Source organism: Netta rufina (assembly GCF_964035555.1).
Source record: "Netta rufina genome assembly, chromosome: 1".
Taxonomy (NCBI): domain Eukaryota; kingdom Metazoa; phylum Chordata; class Aves; order Anseriformes; family Anatidae; genus Netta; species Netta rufina.
Genome location: NC_140123.1, coordinates 17,524,288 through 17,542,695, shown reverse-complemented (window position 1 = coordinate 17,542,695; position 18,408 = coordinate 17,524,288). Strand labels below are relative to the sequence as shown.

The window sequence follows — 18,408 nt, the reverse complement described above, 5'->3', positions numbered from 1 at the left end:
AGCAATTGGCAGGGGCTAGAGCAAGCAACCAAAAAAAAAGCTTTTTCAGCACCCAAGCTGCTGTAATTTGGGTGAATGTTTTTTTTAAGAATAGATTAAAAAAAAGTGGATGAAGGTTGATTTTTATTAATTTGTAGCATTTAAGCACCATTGCTCATTTGCTACCTCTTCAAGCATCTGATAAAGAGGACTTCCTGATGAAATTAATGGCAAAATAAGAAAGCAGGTATCTTAAACCCCAGCTGAAAGAACTTTGAAGTGTCTAAGTGTTTATCTCTTGTAAAAGCTGTGTGCTAAGCAGGCTTGAATTAATAACTTTAAAATAGCAAATTAAGCAACTGGACTCTACGAAGGTAGTTGTTCTACTAGCAGCATTACATGACCTACCCGGAGAAGTCAGTTTCAGTGGCATTTGAGAAGGAAGTGACAGGAGCACAGCTGACATAGACATTCTTTATTGTCAGGTCTCGATACATCATCATGATTTCTTTTTTCTTGTACTGTATAAAAACTTGCATTGAGTCAAAGTTACAAAAGCCCCATTGTCTGTATTGGTGATGTTTTAGAAATTTTACAACAGCCATTAAGGAATTCCACCACTCAGAGGTGGGATGTAACAGGTGCTGCTCATCACTCACGTCAGCATGGTTAAGGCTTTGTTTCCAGCAGCTGTGTGGGCCTACAACTTCTCAATGAGTATGGCAGAAGCACCACCTCCGCCGTTGCAGATTCCTGCCAGCCCGTACTGTCCTTGTTTCAAGGCGTGGGCCATGTGAACAACAATTCTCGCTCCGGACATTCTGATTAAAAGAAAGAATATACACACCTTAGGTTGAAGGAAATTTGGCTCAAACAAGATCATTGGCAGAATATATAGAACTGATTCATTGGAAAGAAACAAAACTAAGAACATAAAACCAACAAAAAGAACAAACCTACATCTAGAAGCAGTGTGGGCTGTTTTTCTTTAGCTACAGTATTAATGAGCAGAAAGATTTCTGCATGTGCACAAACAGAACCTCCACGTTTCTTCTGAAAATGGAAGTCACCTCTAGGTGTTCCATGTATTACATAGCATCTCTGCCAGTATCAAAGATCTTTCAAAGAAAGTAATGTTAAGTCTCTACTACAAAAAAAAACAAAACAAAACAAAAAAAACCTAATGATTCATTTCAGTTTCTTTGGTTACAACTTGCTATAATGCAGTACAGTACAGTCATCCAGCTCATGCCAAGTTAAGACATGTAAATGCTGTCATCAGGCTGTAGAAATTGTGTTTTAAGACAAAAATTCCTATTCCCTTATCAGAGGAAGCTGCTACTCTACAGGAGACATCAGCATATCTTGACAGATTATGCTGGCAAAGATCTAGTGAAGGCAAATGTCTGAACCACGAAGTACTCCAACTGCTTCCAGCTGTACAGCGTGGCTCCTTCTCACCTACATGTAGCTAGCAGATCTGACATGGATTTGTCCTCACAGCCCTGGAGCTTGCAGCCTCACCACCCTTAAGGAGGCCTAATGAGATATACTTGGGTCCTGAGTAAATTACAGCTCCTGGAGAACACAGCAGGGAATTTAGGCAGGTGAAGGAACTTCAGAGCACACAAAAGCCTCACAGACATCCCTCAGGCTATCCCCATCTGCTGCATTAGGTGATGGACAACGTTTGGCTTCCCTGCAGGGAATACTTGGGACAAGACTAGGAATTTCACTTTGCTGATACAAGGAAATTCAAGTCCCTGTACTTAAAAGTCCTTAGGCTATTTTAATAACTTTATCTGTACATTTTACTAGCTTAACTGGTTGATTAAGTATTACTGTTTATTTTCTCATGTTAGTGATTTTTTTCAAAGCTTCGTAAACCTGGATAGCTGTGGTAACAAGCAAGCTTTTATAAAAGGTGGTAGCTACTTGTGAAAACAAAACTGTGATCATACTCTTTTCAAAGTACCCTGACATCTAACACCTGTATTAATGCAAGTACACATGCACTTGCTGTTACATTTCTTATAGCTCTTCCTACTTGCATTAAATTTGAGAATAAAATCGAGTATGTTAGCAACATGTAGAAGGCAGTGCCTCCATGAAGAATAAAAAACAATGCAAAACAAAAACCAATGCTTCTTTTACATACCCTATTGGATGCCCGAGAGAGACAGCACCTCCATTAATGTTTACTTTTTGTGGATCGATGCCCAGCATTTTAATGTTGGCCAGCACCACGACACTGAAGGCTTCATTGATTTCCCACATTGCAATGTCTTCTTTTTTCAGGCCTGTCTCGCTTAGAATCTAGAAATATTTATCAGAATAATTATTTATGTGAAAAAAATAGGAAGCTAAAAGTACTTTACAGAACTAATTAGGTCTATTTTCAGATGGAAAAAAGCAAAAATGAGGTACTGGAGCACAAGTTTAGTTTTTGCAAAGGAAGAAATGGAGAGTATTCTATGGCAGGAACATGTTTTCCTCACATTTATACAAAGACCACTGATACACGAAGTACATTTAAAGTCAGACAGTACTGCCATACAGCTGCCAATAGTTTCGTTCTGAACTAGTCTGTACCTGTATAACCATATTTATTTTGCCTTTTAGCCACACCAGCTGCTTAATTGCAGAAGTGTAAACAAGGCCAAAGTTGGTGAAAGCAGTAGAAAGCAATATTCTTTTCCAAGATAAATTCTAAGTTTGTGACTTTAAAGATGTACATCCTTGATCCTCTGAAAAACACCTGTAGTTTGTATTTATGAAGAAATCATAATTTCAGTGGTAATTACAGGAAGATACACCAAGGTTTCAACCAACCATCCAGCACTGAGGAATTTTGCTGTCTTTCAGAAAACAGGCAGTTTGATTCCTACCTTTGGAACAGCATATGCAGGTGCAATAGGAAAGTCAATAGGATCGACAGCAGCATCTGCAAAAGCTGTACATAAAAAAAAAGTCAAAAAAGATGTTTAAACACCTTTTATTTTTAGCATATACGATTTTCATTTGTGCAAATAGCAATCCCAGTCAAGGCAGAATTCTGAATATGATGGTCCCTGAAAACAGATATACCTGAAGTGTAATGTCTCAAATGAGTTGCTTAGTAACATTTTTTTGCAGATGTTTGATGTTATTCCACATAAAAAACTGTTTATGACTAACAGCTTGCTGGTATGACACTTAAGATATCAAGGACTGTATTAAGAAGATACAGCCATATGCCTGAGGCCTCTTTTCTGTCCTGTGAAGGCTAACAGGACAAACAGGATTCTCAGTCAAAGTATAAATACGCTAGAAGGATATTTTCCAGTGCTGTAGTCAAAAGATAAGAAAAAACTCACCAACTATCCGTGCCAGAGGTTTAACTTTCAGTCTCTTGGCTGCCTCTGTAGTCATCAGAACCAGGGCAGCTGCTCCGTCATTCAGAGTGCTGGCGTTAGCAGCTGTAACTGTTCCTAGAAAAGGTAACGCGTTGTTTAAACACAGGGGAAAATGGCACAGCCCAGGTACATCGCCCAGGCCCTTGGTAATAGCTACTGCACCGAGTTAACTACCAATTTTTCGTTAGTCTTGGTTTTGTTTTTTTCAGATGAGTTTGATTGAACAAATATAGCCCCATGTATTCATAGGGTTTATCTAAATGGCAGTTCACGTCATGCCTTCCACACCAGCAGCATTGCCAGCATTAATGCAGGATTCCAGTTCGGACACGGCTGCGAGTGAACACCAACTTCAGGTTCTCACTGTTCTACAGGCTCTTGGACCACCTCTTTTCACTCAGGCCAGCTTATACTGGTGTGAAAACAAGGTTTGAATTTCTTGGTAGGATATTTCCTTCGCAGGCATTTAAAAGTTAATGGCTCACTGTAAGTGCAATCGAGCTCTTGTGAGCAGTGCCCTTCACTCTAACAAAGAATCTGTGTACCTGGTAAACAATTAAGCAGTTGATTTAACAATATTTACCATTCTCTTTTTGGAAAACAGCTTTCAGCTTTGGAACTTTACTAAAATCCACACGTTTATATTCTTCGTCTTCTGTCACTTCTGTATCCGGCTTTCCTGAAATTCAAATTCAGTGGAGTTTTTTGTAATACAGTCCATTTTTAACACATTCTTCAATTAAATGCTGCCTTATTTAAACAATTCATTTTAGTTGAAAAAATGTAACTAATTTATGCATCTCAAAAGTGTTTGAAAATGAAAAAAATATATATTTCTCAATCCCATTTATTCACAGCAAATCCATTTATACTCCTTGATGGGTGAATGAAAGGGACAAAACATATTTTTAAGGTGATTTACAGGGAAATTAGTACGTGTCATCAAGCTGTTCTAGCTAAATTCAATACATAGTCATCCAAGATATGAAAAAAATTATGGTAACAGAGAAAAAAGTAAAATAAAAACACATTACAGGTGATTGACTGCTGGTCACCAGACAGTCTGCATAGCAGAAAACTCTTAGCTATTCTGAAGCAAAAGTACAGATATAGATACACTTGTAGGGGTTTGTACGATCCTGAGATCTGCATATTTAAGCAGCATCATTTGTACTAAATACGGACGTTACGGCTTTCAATAAGAAACAACTCATTTTATCACACCTTTCCATAATACCTTTTTTTGAAACAGTGACAGGAACTATTTCATTTTTGAGTATTCCCGAATCCCAGGCTGTTTTGCTCCTTGTGTAAGAGCCTATGGCATAAGTGTCTTGTTCCTCTCGTGAAATGGTGAACTTCTTCGCAGTATTCTCAGCACAGTTGCCCTTGGAGAAAAATCAGACATGTTACGTTTGGTATTTCTGGAGAAGTGAACTAGAAACTTAAATAAAAAAGACAGCAGTTTTTCAGAATTGAACATGGCTAATATTTGGCGTTCATTTCTACAATCATGATCAACCAGAAGCTTCTGCCTTTGAAGTGTGAACTTCAGATTTAGCACCTGTTCTCTGGATCCAGATTATCCAGCTGGGAAGGAACATTCCTTACAAGGCTTTTGAGTAAATTAAAGAACTGCATGTAAAGCAAGTTTTAAAGTGCTTAGGCAGACTTCTTCAGAGACTGAAGAACACTGCTCAGCCACAGTGAGGTCTGTACCAAGGACATGGAACAGCTAAAGACTGCAGAACATTCTTCATGAGATGTTTTCAGGGATAGTAGCAAGAACACTAACTCGGCAGTAAATAACACCCTACAACTGAATTATTAGAGGCAAGGTTCAGAAGTGTTGGTACACTGAAAATAGTTCCTCTCCTTTCAAAATGTTCTTTCTTGATGCTTGCTCTTCGCTATCTTCACATCAGATTTTTTCCACACCCATCCCCAGTTTGCAGCTGTTTGTCTGATGTAAGTTATTGTGCCAATGAGCCAAGTGCATCAGCTGACTCCAAGCTTCTAACAGAAGATAGGAGGTATGTACATGGGGGGAGGGAAAGCAAACATGAGAGCCCACCAAGCCATAAGAAGTGGTTACCCCCAAACACAAGTAACTTGACTGCTCTCTCCTACACCAAGAGAGAAAGCAGTGGCAGAAATTGTGGGGTGGTTGGTTTTTTCAATCCCTGTTCTAGGCTGTTCAGGCTTCAGTGAGAGACAAATAAACATTAACACAATTTTCTACTCTGTTTTGACCCTCTGTGCAGTCTCTCCATCACAGTTACTGCAGGAAGCCTGGAAATGGAAAACATTTTCCTCCCTCAATGTTCCTCATTTCTAGGTCTGCTACATGAAGCAGCCTAATAATAAACGTCTTCAAAGCAGCATGAGGTGTATGGTGGATAATTCAGAATTCTGCAGGAATATTTACCATATGGATATGGTTATAGACATCTGTGAGTCCATCTTTTACTATCAGATCTTCCAGCTTTACTCCTCCGTACGGTGTTGCTCCTCTGCTCATCGTATAGGGAACGTTAGACATGCTCTCCATTCCACCAGCAACCATTACGTCCTGCTCAAACAAAACACGTTCAAATTATTAATAATGCAGCGTGTTCTACACGACTTCTTCTGGGAACAGATACTAAGAAAAGCTTAAGAGTGGACACTTTGTATTTCTGAGGAGTCTTAGAGAAAAAGGGAAAAAAAAACTTATGCATTTTGAAGGCAAACAGCAGGGACAACAGCTGAAGAGAGCTAATCTGTGCTGACAGAGCAGCTGGACTTTTACCTGGAATGTGATTTTGGAAAGCTGCAAGAGCCACGTTGGTCTCTTGCACTTTTACTCCAAAAGCTTCCAAGATCAGATTGTAAGTTTTACTTTAAACAGTTCCTTTCTCCTCTAAATTTCTCATTTTTGCTCTTCGTTAGCAGCTCCCTATGGAACAAGCAGCAGCCAGAATCTAAGAGATCAATCAAGAGACAGAAGTTTACAAGTACCTGCAGTTTTACGTAATATTGTTACACCTCACTACCTAAAAAGAGAGGACTTCAGGTTTTTTCATCTGAAATGCCAGAAAAAAAAAAGTGACTTTAAAAAATAAAGATCACTGAACTTGAATTAAGCTGAATCATTGTGGGTGTTGATAAATCAGTTTATTTTCCAAGCTGAGCTGAGACAGAACAAATACAAACAGCTATGAGGGCCATATGCATATCTGCTCTCCATCAGGCTACAACCCGTAAAAGCTCTGGCACCTCAGTGTGTGAAGAACAGACTCTCAGCTGTGATTAATGGCACTTTTAAGATACAAATAATTGCAAGAAAAACACCAAAAAAATGTAGCATTAGTCTTTGAGAATTCAGTATTGCTGTTAATATAACTAGAAAAGATATTTTATATCAAAAGAGTAATAATTAGGTCTCACAATTGAGACAAAAATAACGGTTTGGTTCAGCACAGATTATAAACTCGATACAGAACAGCAGCATGAAGTAATAAAGAAAACAAAGGAGGCTGCAGACAAATGGAAAGGCAGGGAAATGGGAAAGGCAGCTGAGGTACAGGAGCAGCAATAGAGCAGAGGAACGGGAGTCGTGTGCACTTCACTCCATCACGTGAAAGACTTGGAGTTAAAGCAGTTGTTTGTACAATGCTAAATGCGCGCTGACTCAAGCCTCTGGGATCTATCCCTGGTTCCCACCACAGATACCTCACAGTCTCCAGCCAAGAAAAACAACCCCCCCCCCCCCCCAAAAAAAAAAAAAAGGCATTATTTATAGCTCTGAGAGCACTAACTGGGCAGCGGGTCTGCTTTTGCTTGGGCTGGCGGCAGAGCAGTGCCTAGCTCAGCTCCAAGCCCAGCTCCCTTCAGAGCACACGGCCTGCGGCTGTCAAACCAACCACATCCGTGCCCACTGCAGTGAACTCGCTGGAGGCACGTTACTAAATCCAAAACGTGGCTGTTTCCACAGCTGGACCCGATTCAAAGTCCAGCGGGAGGACTTCCACCGAGTTCAGCAGGCACTGGGTGAAGTGCCGCTCCCTGCACAGCGAGCCCAAAGCTCACGTGGGGGATAATGTATACAGAGGTAAGTATATTTCTCACTTGTGAGCCATTTATTTTGTAAGCCAAAAATATATGTTGAACTCACAGTATCTGCACTTTAGAGAAAGGATGTTGTCAAATGTTTTAGATATGGAATTAAAAGCAAAACTGTTTCTAATTCACACTTCTGAATTATTCTTTGCTGCCGAGCATTTAGCAGCTTGGTGAAAATGGTGCATTGTCTCATCCTTCCATTCAAGGATAGAATTTTTCCTATTCATACAGAAAATCTTAGAATACAGTTGGCAGAGATGAGTAATTCCCCTCCAACAAGCTCTTCAATGAAAATGCTGTTCAGCAACAGTAGTTTCAGCTTCTTTGGTAGCAATAAAAAGCCTGGAACATCTTTAATGTACTTCGAAACAAGATTGTTTTAATATGTACATTTAATTCATTTATGTGGTAAAAGGATCTGAAAGGCAAGATGAAATCTCTTTCAACAAAATCTAAATTTAGGGAAAAAAAATCTTGAATTTTCATATCAGAAAGCCTGAAGCTCTTTTTTTTTTTTTTTCGGGGGGGGGAAGAGGTAAAATAGGGAGAGGATGCAAATACCATAAACCAAAATCTACCCTACTTGCTCAGCTCTAAAAATTAATCTGACAGTTCCCTAACTACAATATTTTTTTTTTTTGTCCTGACTTAAACCAAAACATATTTGGGTAACTATAACATTAAGGTTGCATGCCCTAAATAAAACCTCGCTAATTAGCTCCATCATTGCAAGTCAAAACACAGCACCAAATCAAGGACCCCAGCCATCAGCAGGACGGGATCTACAACATCAGTTGTGTGTTTTTTCCATAAAACAGCACCAAAATTCACATACCTGACTCCCACACATCAGGCTTTGTGCTGCCATCATGATTGATTTCATTCCTGAAGCACAGACCTTATTGACAGTTGTAGTAGGAGTGCAGATGGGCAGACCTAAGTCAAGTAAGTTACACAAACAGCTATTATTTAAGGGCAGACTACCTCTGTGTTGGTGTTTCAACAAGATTTCATGTGGGACTAGTTTTTATGTAACCCCAGGGTATCCAGCTGGCATTATTTGGCCTGCCCACCTTCACCCCTGATTACTGTCCTTGGAGACTTCTGTCACTTCTCTCCTTCAGGCAACAGACTCAGGTGATGAGAGGAAGCAAGTGAGGATTCAGACAGCAGCAGATCAGAGAACAGAACTATTCCTCCTCCTCACAGCCTGACCCCTGACTCTAAGAAGCACACAACTAAGAAGCCACGAACAAGCTGCTGCCAGTTGCTAAATCCTACAAGAAATTATCCCAGCAGTACAGGAACTCTCAACCTATGCAGTACTGAACACGACCAAATTTATTAGGTGTCACCCACAGTTACTGAGCTGTTATTACTGCTACTGAGTGTTCAGGACAACAGCCTTGCATTCTCTTTCTTGCAGCTGGGCTCCAAAGCCCTGCATGGCTGCCTCTGTCCTACAGCTCCGTTACCAGCACGTCACCTCCATGCCAGCGATGAGGTGGGGAAACTGGCCAGGGGAGAGAAAAGAGCCATATCCATCCCTTTGCCCCTGGTAGCAGGGGTTCCTTCTCTTTCAAACACGTACAGGGACAGAGACAAGGAAGCACCCAGTTCTGCCTGGACCCATACATTTTTTTTTAGAACCATACTAAGGCATGGAAAGCCAGCCCTACAGCAAAAGGGAGAAGAAATTTGTGCTGTAGTCAATGTAGTCATGCGAAAACTGATTCCTGAGCACTGGCACTTTCAGCTCACTTACATGGCTACAGCACAGAGCCCTTCCCCCCATGGGAAGAGCAGCACGTGCAGCCTGTCTTGCTGAAGGGCTGGGCTCAGATCCAGACCCCGCCTTAGCTGAGGGCTCCAACCCCTCCAGTTCGCCAGCAGCTCTCTGCAGAAAGGTGAGACCACCCTGAGCCCCGTCAGGACACTGCGTACCTGCGCCCAGGACTGCTTGTCTTGCCGGAGCTTGTCCTTGCCCAGCCTGCAAGACATTCCCCATGTACACTTCTTTCACTTCTTCCACGGAGATACCTATAAAACAAAACTCCTGATTTGAGATTCTTCTCACAAAAGTTGTGATTCCCTTTTGTGAGCCTTCCCATTACAGTTTCCCATAGTAAAGTTTCCCATGCCGCGTCCAACCTGTGTGCTGAAAGCACTCCAGGTCTGGTGCCTTCCAGATCTGGATCCCCACACTCATGGGACGTGAGGAACTGGGGATCCCAGACCCACAAAGCTTTCTACCTCCCAGAATTATGTCCAAAGAAACAGGTTTGTTGGTATAACGCCTGCGAGCCAAGCTAACAGCCAGCTGCCACCAGACAGGAGGGGCCTGCTCTCCCACTGCTTCTCTTGCAACAGCCCTGGTGTAAAGTTCTTGTAATTTGCTATTTCAAGAAGCCAAATCTGTAGAAAATTAACCCTCCTCTTCTCCAAAGTGACTTTTTGCCTGATTTAAAAGTCTATGAAAAGGCTCACAGGGGTGTCAGACAAGCGTGAGTACCCATGTCAAGAAATGGAGAGGACAAGGACGGAGCCCTGGTTTCAGCAGCAAGTAGCTTAGGGGTGTCACAGAACTACAGCCAGACAACTAGCTTGTCCAGTGGGATTTGGATTAGCACAGATATTCCTAAATCATATTCTGCTCTTAGAAACAGCATTTAATTCAGACTGAAGCAGGTTTATTTAAATACCATTTGTGGATAAAGACATAAAAGCGCTAGAAGTAAAAACAAAACAAGACACCAGAGCCACCTGTTTAAAAAGCAACTTAAAACCAAAAGACCCAGACTGATAACATTCAGAGCTGTCTGATGTTTTCTCATGAAAAAAAATAAATAATATTTATATTTACCAGCTCTGTCAATTGCTCCTTTAATTGCAATGGATCCCAGTTTGGTGGCTGGCAGTGATGAGAGAGATCCTTGGAAAGAGCCAATTGGCGTCCTTGCAGCGCTCGCTATCACCACTTCCTAAGAGGAAAAGCACAGAGTAGAAGTCAGAGCATCATTACACGTGCACACACACATCAACGTTTTAAATTTGTTCACTTTATTCATGTCACAGCTTCCCTTTTATCCTGCAAGTAGCTCACAGCACCAGAATTATCTTTCTGAATGCATGCAGCACGAGGAATAACAAATGTACAAGGAACTGGGTATCTGGGCACAGCTGCAGGGCCACAGTGTTGTGGGAGGACAGAGTTGGGGCAGGGTGGCTCTGATGGCTGGAGCACTGCAGTGAAGGGACACGGGATGGGAGGCTGAGGTGTGGGGTTATCCTTTATACGGGAGGACAGCTGGAATGCACTGAGCTCTGCCCTGGGGTGGGCGATACCCGAAAGAGTCCCAGGGCCCTGGAGGGAAGAGGGGGCCAAGAGAGCTGGGTAATATTCCAGGATCCCCTCCTCCCAGCTCAGGAGCGATGCATCCCAGCACAGAAGGACCTGGGGATCCTGGGGGACACCAGCTTGAACTTGAGGCAACCATGTGCCCTTGCTGCTAAGAAGGCTGAGGACAACCTGGGCTGCATAAACTAAAGTGTTGCCAGCAGGTCAAGGGAAGTGATTCATCCCCTTTATTCAGCACTGGTGGGGCCGCACCTGGAGTGCTGGGTCCAGTTCTGGGCTCCCCAGTACCAGAGGGACCTGGAGAGAGCCCAAGGCAGGGCCACCAGGATGATGTTCATAATGTTATATGAACATTAACCCCACGCTTAGTGAAGTACCACCTTGGGCCTTGGAAGAGCAAGAAACCTACCAGGCTTTGCTAAAACTCCACCAGATTAAAGATCTGCTTATGTGTAAACAGTGGTTTAAGACATGGTACGACATTCAATCCATGCTTTGTAGTCTCTTGAAACAGATTTATTTTATTTTTCCTCTTGGCTTTGATGTTACATCAGCATGACTACCTGCTAACCCTGGGAGGGCAGCACGATGACCTGGCACCACAAAGATGCACATTTCTGATCTCTGGTTATCCTGGACAGCTACTGACAAGAATCAGCAAAAACTCCAACTGTGCTGGTTTAAATGGAAGTTTGGTCAAACTTCACAGGGTCTCACCTTGACTTCTTTATTCAGGGACAAGCAAAGAAACAAAACACTAGAAAATATTTAAACCAGAAAAAAAAAGGACAAGTTATATTTGGTCTGTTTCTGTATCTCCTTCTTTGGAGCCATGACTGACTTAAGTGATAATAATGTTAATTGTTAATGTATTAATCGTTCACATTACAACAGCAAGGGAGGTGGAATAGCATACAAATAATTTCAAAAAGCATCATCTGTATTGACATATTTGTATTCATATACAAATGGTAGAAAGCTACATTAAATTTAAGTTACCTGATACAATTCTAACTGGTTCTGTCCCACACTAACAGTCAGAAAAGCAAAAAAAAAAAAAAAAAGGAAATTTGACCTTTATTCCAATTTTTGCAGTAACGTGACTTGGGCAAGAGACACACTGTCAACAATGCAGGTTTCTTGTGATAACTTTCTGAACTTCAGAGGTTAAGAAGCAAATATAGCAGGGATTTACTGTGCTCAGATGGTACTTTATACTTACATTTAAAGTACGCTGTGATGCATAGCCACGGCTTGTATACTTCAAAGCCTGAAAAATAAAGACCTCGTAATTTCATATGAACAAAGCCAATACATTTCAGTAAAGTACCATTTCCACAGAAGTATTTTTCCCCAAAAAGTACTCTTAGAAGCAAAGACTATTAAAACACAAAAAAAAAAAAAGCCTTTTTTATATATCATCTAATACAAAGTCTCACCATAACATCTATGATAAAAATATCTTCTGAAAAAAATAATCAGATACTCTTTCAAAAACAAAAAGCATTTTATTTTTGGCAAATCTGTTATAGACTCATTAAGGTTGGAAGAGACCTCCAAGATCATCTGGTCCAGCCACCAACCTACCACCAATGTCACCCACCAAACCATGTCCCCAAGCACCACATCCAACCTCTCCTTGAACACCCCCAGGGACGGTGACTCCACCACCTCCCTGGGCAACCCATCCCAGTGCCTGGCTATGTACACTTACAAGCAGTCCGACAGCCAGGGAGCTACCCATCTTGAGAAGCATTAGTCTGTCTACAGCAATACAGCAACAGTCCGTCTGCTTCTCTGGACTTCAGTTCATCCACTGCTTTCATTAAATTCACTGCTTTTTAAATGGTGGCAGTTTACACCTACAGCATCGCTTCATTGGCATTTCATGCGCAAAATGGGAATAACAAGCTCAGAATTGCTACAAGAGATGCCAATGAAACCAAGGAAAGGACAGAAACCACACCTGGACATAATGACCCACGGGCAGGGAGCTCCATGTGAGCAGCAGTGCTATGGGCAGAGATACACCCGCAAGTGTTACTGCAAATGCTGGGAGCCATCTTCCAGCCGAAACCAGACGTTTAAAACACAAAGAGGTCGAGCCATTTACTCAGATGATATTCCAGCACACTGAAGGCACTCTGACCGCTGGATGAGAGCTGAAGGACTGCTAATTAAAAGTAAAAGCCACCCCCAGACACCACAGAGGCACCATCCACGAGCAAGCAACGCCCGCTGTACTGCGCTGACAGCTCAAAGCACGGCCTGTTTCTCTCTCCACCTGACAAGCTCCAACTAACAAAAGCCCTTTTTCCAATTGTTTTTACATTATTTTCCCCCCTCCCAGCTCAGGCTGGGGTTTCCAATACAGAATTTTGAACAAAATTCCTCCCAAAGCGCCCTCCATCCGCAGCGGGCTCCAGCACGGGCTGTGAAGGCTTCGCTGGCACCAAACCCCTCACAGCACCACGTTCACCCGTGCTCCCAGGATCCCTCCTGGACCCCCCCACCAGATCACCGCGTGTGCTGGCAGGATCCCCCCTGCACGGCCCCGCACTGGATCCCGGCACTCACCAGATCCCGCCCGGCCCCCGCCTTTGCAGCGCACTGCAAGGGAAGGAGACAGCGCTGCAGCCGCCTCCTGCCAGCCGCGGCCATGCTCCGTGCCAACAAAAGGCTTATTATTTAAAATAAGAAGAACAAAACCAGACTTCCCGGGCGGCGGGGAGCTGCCTCACAGCTCCTCACAGCGCCCCTCACAGCGCGGCCACACCTGGCTGCCTCCCCCTGCCCCTACCTCACCTCCTCCCTCCCTCCTCCTCCCTTTTTCTCCTCCTCCTTCTATTTCTCCTCTTTCTCCTCCTCCTCCTCAGGCACAGCCATGACCTTGGCTGAGCCCCCGGGGCCACACAGCGGTGCTGGGGCTGTGACAGGACGGAGCCGCGCAGCGCCCCCCCCCCCTCCCCTCCCCTCCCGCCGCCCCCCCGCCCCGCGCCTCACCCTCAGCAGCCCGGCCACCGCCGCGCGCCGCCGGCCCAGCCCCGCCGCGCCCGCCATTTTGCCGCCGGCCCCGTCACCTTCACGGACAGCACCGCCCCGCTCCCCCTCCCGCCTTCCCATTGGTCCGCGCGGCGGAGGCGGGACCGCGATCGGCTCTGCTATTGGCTGGGCGCGGTGCCATGTCAGCCCTGCCCTCGCCCCGCCTCAGGGGGCTGAGGGGGTCTGCTGAGGGGGGAGTCGCTGTGGGCACCGCCCGTCCCCATGAGGCTCTGATGCTGTGGGGACCTGGCTTTGCCCCCATAGAAATAAATCACAGAGTCGTTAAGGTCGGAAAAGCCCTCCAAGATCATCTGGTCCAACCATCCCCCTACCACCACCATCACCCACCAAACCATGTCCCCAAGCACCACGTCCAACCTCTCCTTGAGCACCCCCAGGGATGGTGACACCACCACCTCCCTGGGCAACCCGTTAAATTCATCACCTGACCATGTCAATTTTAGAATGCTGGATTGTCATATTTTCCACTGTGCTTTATCTCCCATGACACCCTGTGCCCCCACCTCCCTCACTCAGTAAGCCCAGGCAGCAGGATGGCACCCATGCAGCGGGACAGCTTTGCACCTTGTGCATCAACTGCAGTCCTCCAAGCACCAAGGCACAATCCCATGAGAAATCACGTGCCTGTGCGGGTACCCTTGAACTTGAAGGGCTTCCCAGGAAAAGGAGCGCTGATCCTATGACTTACCAACAGCTGCAGCAAAGAAGGCACGCAGCAGGGTGACAGCACCTTGCCTGGTGCTTGCCTCTGCCCGGCCTGACGGGGTGACAGAAGCTCCTGCAGCCTGAGGAAGGACACCTGCATACAATAGCTGTTAACCTATTTTTGCACACCAGGACACATATAGTTTCTTTACGAACCAAACTGCCTCCCCTTCCCAATTTGAATATTTATTAATTTATTCTGGAGGAACCAGGACAGGTTTCCACAAATTAGGGTTACCTCTGACTTGTCATCTAAAATGCTATACCCTGTTGCTTATTACAGCAGCTGCAGTGCGTTACAAAGCAGACACAGGGGCAACAGCCCCAGAAATTGTCTCCTGTTATTACAACAGAGAGGGACGACACCTTCCCAAGCCCTGCTGCCAGCCAGGCAGCCTGGGGGGCAAGTAAAAGAGGCACAGCTTCAGCATCCCTTGGCCTTTAACCCTTTGCTTCTTTATACAAACCCTGCAAGTAAGGGGCTAGGTTGCCATCCATCTCTTCCCTGGGTGTGCCAGGAACTGTTCTTTCTGAGGAGCCTTTCTTTGCAGCTCACGTGCTTTAGGCCTCCTTTCCAGCCCAACAATGCTGCCCCACTAGTACAGTAATACCTCTGCCCTCTTTTCCGAGTTCAGCTCTTTGCAGGGATGTTCATGGTCCTTTCAAAGCAAGAGGGACGCTTGCCTTACACATGGGTTTGCATGCCCAGGGTGACAGCTTCCCTGTCAGTGCTTACAAAATTCGGAGAACACATGCCTCACTGTGTGGCTAGTTCCAGTAAATACCAACCAGCCTCAGCTATGCTTTTCAAGATACTGCATCACTGTCCCAATGAAAGGGCGAGGGATCCTCTAGTTTTAAGGCTTCCTGCAGCCCCGTTCACAGGGAGAGGTATTTTCACGGAAGATCCAGTGCTCTCAGCCCCTGGGCAGCCACAGGGTTTTGCAAGACAGCACCCAAACACACTAATTCAGGAGGATTCGAATGGGTGCTGTTTCCTCCAAGCTCCCATGCTCACTATAAGTGCTCTCACAGCCTTTGCTGGTTTATTTCTGCAGAGTTTTGTGACTCCATGTAACTGAGCACATTGATGGTGTGCTGTGATGCCCCTGGGGTCCTCTACATGTATGCTTCGTTAATCCCGAAAGGATTAACAATGCTGTCACCACATCCCACCATCTGACTCCTCTGCCTACTCCTGAGCGTGAAGTCCTGCAGATCTCCCTCCCACCACACACCCCCTGGTGTCTCAGATTTCCCTCCTGCTCGGCACACCTCAACAACAGGCACACCAGCCCCAGCTGCCTCTGAGCTGCTGTATTTGCAGCTCTCACACTTCTTGCCTCACAGTAAAACAGTGGCATATTCATTTCAAGCATCTTGCTTGACAACCAAGTACAATGCAAATCTTGCTGATTTTTTTTCCCTTTTTTTTTTTTTTTTTTTTTTTTTTGAGACTATTTCAGCTGAGGTGAGGCATCCTGGTGATTCCATCTCATTTTCCTAGCTCCAAAGGGAGGTCACCCTGGCCAAATGCTGTGGCTGCATGCCAGCCGGCCACCCAGTCTGTTCCTCACTCTCCCTTTGCCAGAGCTCACTGGGATCCTGCCAACTGTGCCAAACGTCATGCACTGGGGCCAGTGTTCACATCACCCCAGCTGGAAAGGTGTTTGGACTCCCAAACATATTGATTAAAGCAGTAGGACACAAGCGAAAAGGCTCAAACCGCACCAGAGGAGGCTTAGATTAGAAGCCAGGAAGGATTTCTTCATGGGAGGGGTGGTTAGGCACTGGGATGGGACACCAGGGAGGTGGGGCAGGTACCAGATCCCATCATGGAGAAGTTCCCCCAAGTCTTCAGAGCTCTTACAGGATTGTCAAAGAATAAAACTGTTCTAGACACCACTTCTCCAGTCAAACAAAAGGATTCTCAGGAGAGCATGCTGCTTCCCTTTAAGATAACAAGAACATGAGGTGGTGTAATTGCCAGTCCATGTGGGAGCTCCTACAGGTTCCTTCATCACAATCAGGCAGATGAACTTATCCTATAGCCAAGGGGAATGTGCAGCACAGGCCAGGCCAGGAGGCCAAGCTGCACCCGAGGCACAGCACAACACAGGCCAGCAGCTTCCCAGATTAACTGAGACGTGGACAAGCACCTCTTTGATGCACCGTCGTATTTTGCTTAGGACTCGGCTGGAATGTGACAATCAAACATACAAAGTATCACATCCCTGGCCCACAGGGTAGTTTATCAGTTTTCAGTGATAATAAGTATTAGCTCTATGGACATTTGGAACATACAACATAGCTCTACAGTGAAGTTATTTTATTGCTTTGCATTTTTAACTTTCCAACAAGAGGACAGATGTTCCTGAAGTAACAATTATTCAAGTCAGTCTCAAGCTGCAGAACAACTCTAGCAGATAGAGAAGCTCTGTAAAGGAAAAAGAAACCTCTCATCCCCAGAGAGCACATTCCAGGATACGAAGCTCCTACTCAAGCATCAAAAAATACAGCAAGAACTCCTTTAATGAGGCAAACCGAAAATGCATCTAAGCCAGCATTCCCTCATGCACACGTGTGCCTGGGGATGCAGCAGGGTGCACTTTCCCCTAGGAAGTGGGAAGGTAAATAAACGGAGAGTTTACTTACAGCAGCTGTGCCCTGACCCCATGCCAAGTTACGAGATGGTGGCCACACACAGCAGCAGAGGAGGATGCCGCAGGGGGAGGAGGGAAGAAATGCTTTTGGCTGTGGCACGTCTCTTTCCACAAGGCAGAAGCCACAGAGATGCCTTCAGGGGATAGTGGGCACTGACAAGTCTGCTCCCCAGCATTTTACGGTTTTGGCCCTGGGATCTCCCTCTTCATTGTCCTCCTCCCTCCCCTTGCAACTGTTGCTTCCTCAGATTTATTTTTTTTTTTTAGGATAATTCACATTTCAAAAAAATAAATAAATAAAAAAATAAAGAAGAGCTTTGTTTATGGACTTCTTACGCTTGAATTGAATTTACCCAGCCTGTTTCCAGGGGGAGCTGGGGATGCAGGCAGCAAGTCCTGGTGTAGCGTTTTAAAGCATGCTGATTTTTATCAGATACCTGACAGTGCTGATGCTACAGGACTCTGAAAATAGTTTTGCCCTACTCTCTGCCACTCTGCCTTTGGAAACCTCAGTCACATCCACACCTGAGTTCTCCCCAAGTCCTCGCTTCCCCATTTCCATGACTATCAGCCTTCCTTGCTCCTGCTTGGTGTGGAAGCCTGTCAAAAGCTTTTGGCAGCATGCAAGGCCCCTGGCATGAGTCTGGCTGCAGTGACTGGTGACATGCCATTGACAGCGGCTCTTCCACGCCCTAGTGCCCCCCAAAATTCTGGCTGAACAGCATCGGGGCCAGAGGGGCTTACAGGCATCTAGCACCTGCTTGGTGTAATAACTCCCACACAGTACCTACCTTGATCCAAGTTCCTCCCACTACTTGCTACAAAACCTGCAGGTGTGCCAATTTCCTTCATGTCTTTAGTGGTAGAAACCAACAGATAGCAAAGCCTGAGCTGTACACACATCACGTTAAACCACAGACTTAAAAATGGGAAAAGCGTACAGAAAAAACAATAGTGCATTCCCTTCTTTAATTCTTTTACCATCACTTCTCACCAATAGCATCTACAATACACTGATTTTACAGCTGCTCTTTGTCACTTTTCAGTCTTCTAGATGACCGAAAATGACCAATGCGCCCTCTCCCTTCGCTTGGGAAGTGAGATTTGCTGTGACCATGCCCCAGACCAGCAGACAACACGC

General features: G+C 44.9%; 1 protein-coding gene across 1 annotated transcript; it reads right to left on the bottom strand.

Annotated features, from left to right (window-relative positions):
* Positions 1–439: 439 nt before the first annotated feature.
* On the bottom strand, positions 440–13,923 carry ACAT1 (acetyl-CoA acetyltransferase 1). The gene is made up of 12 exons (XM_084306488.1): positions 13,840–13,923; positions 12,059–12,106; positions 10,342–10,459; positions 9,423–9,518; positions 8,314–8,414; positions 5,803–5,946; positions 4,612–4,762; positions 3,958–4,053; positions 3,336–3,449; positions 2,868–2,932; positions 2,138–2,295; positions 440–800 (listed from the first exon to the last, which is right to left on the bottom strand). The coding sequence occupies exons 1-12, from the start codon at positions 13,894–13,896 to the stop codon at positions 680–682; spliced, it is 1,269 nt and encodes a 422-aa protein (XP_084162614.1). The 5' UTR covers positions 13,897–13,923; the 3' UTR covers positions 440–679.
* Positions 13,924–18,408: the final 4,485 nt, after the last annotated feature.

Coding starts and splice junctions, on each gene's coding strand:
- ACAT1 (XM_084306488.1), bottom strand. CDS start 13,896: ATGGCGGGCGCGGCGGGGCTGGGCCGGCGGCGCGCGGCGGTGGCCGGG. Junction 5,947..8,313: donor GCCTGATGTGTGGGAGTCAG/GTATGTGAATTT, acceptor TTGTTTGAGCAG/GACGTAATGGTTGCTGGTGG. Junction 4,763..5,802: donor TCTATAACCATATCCATATG/GTAAATATTCCT, acceptor TTTTTCTCCAAG/GGCAACTGTGCTGAGAATAC.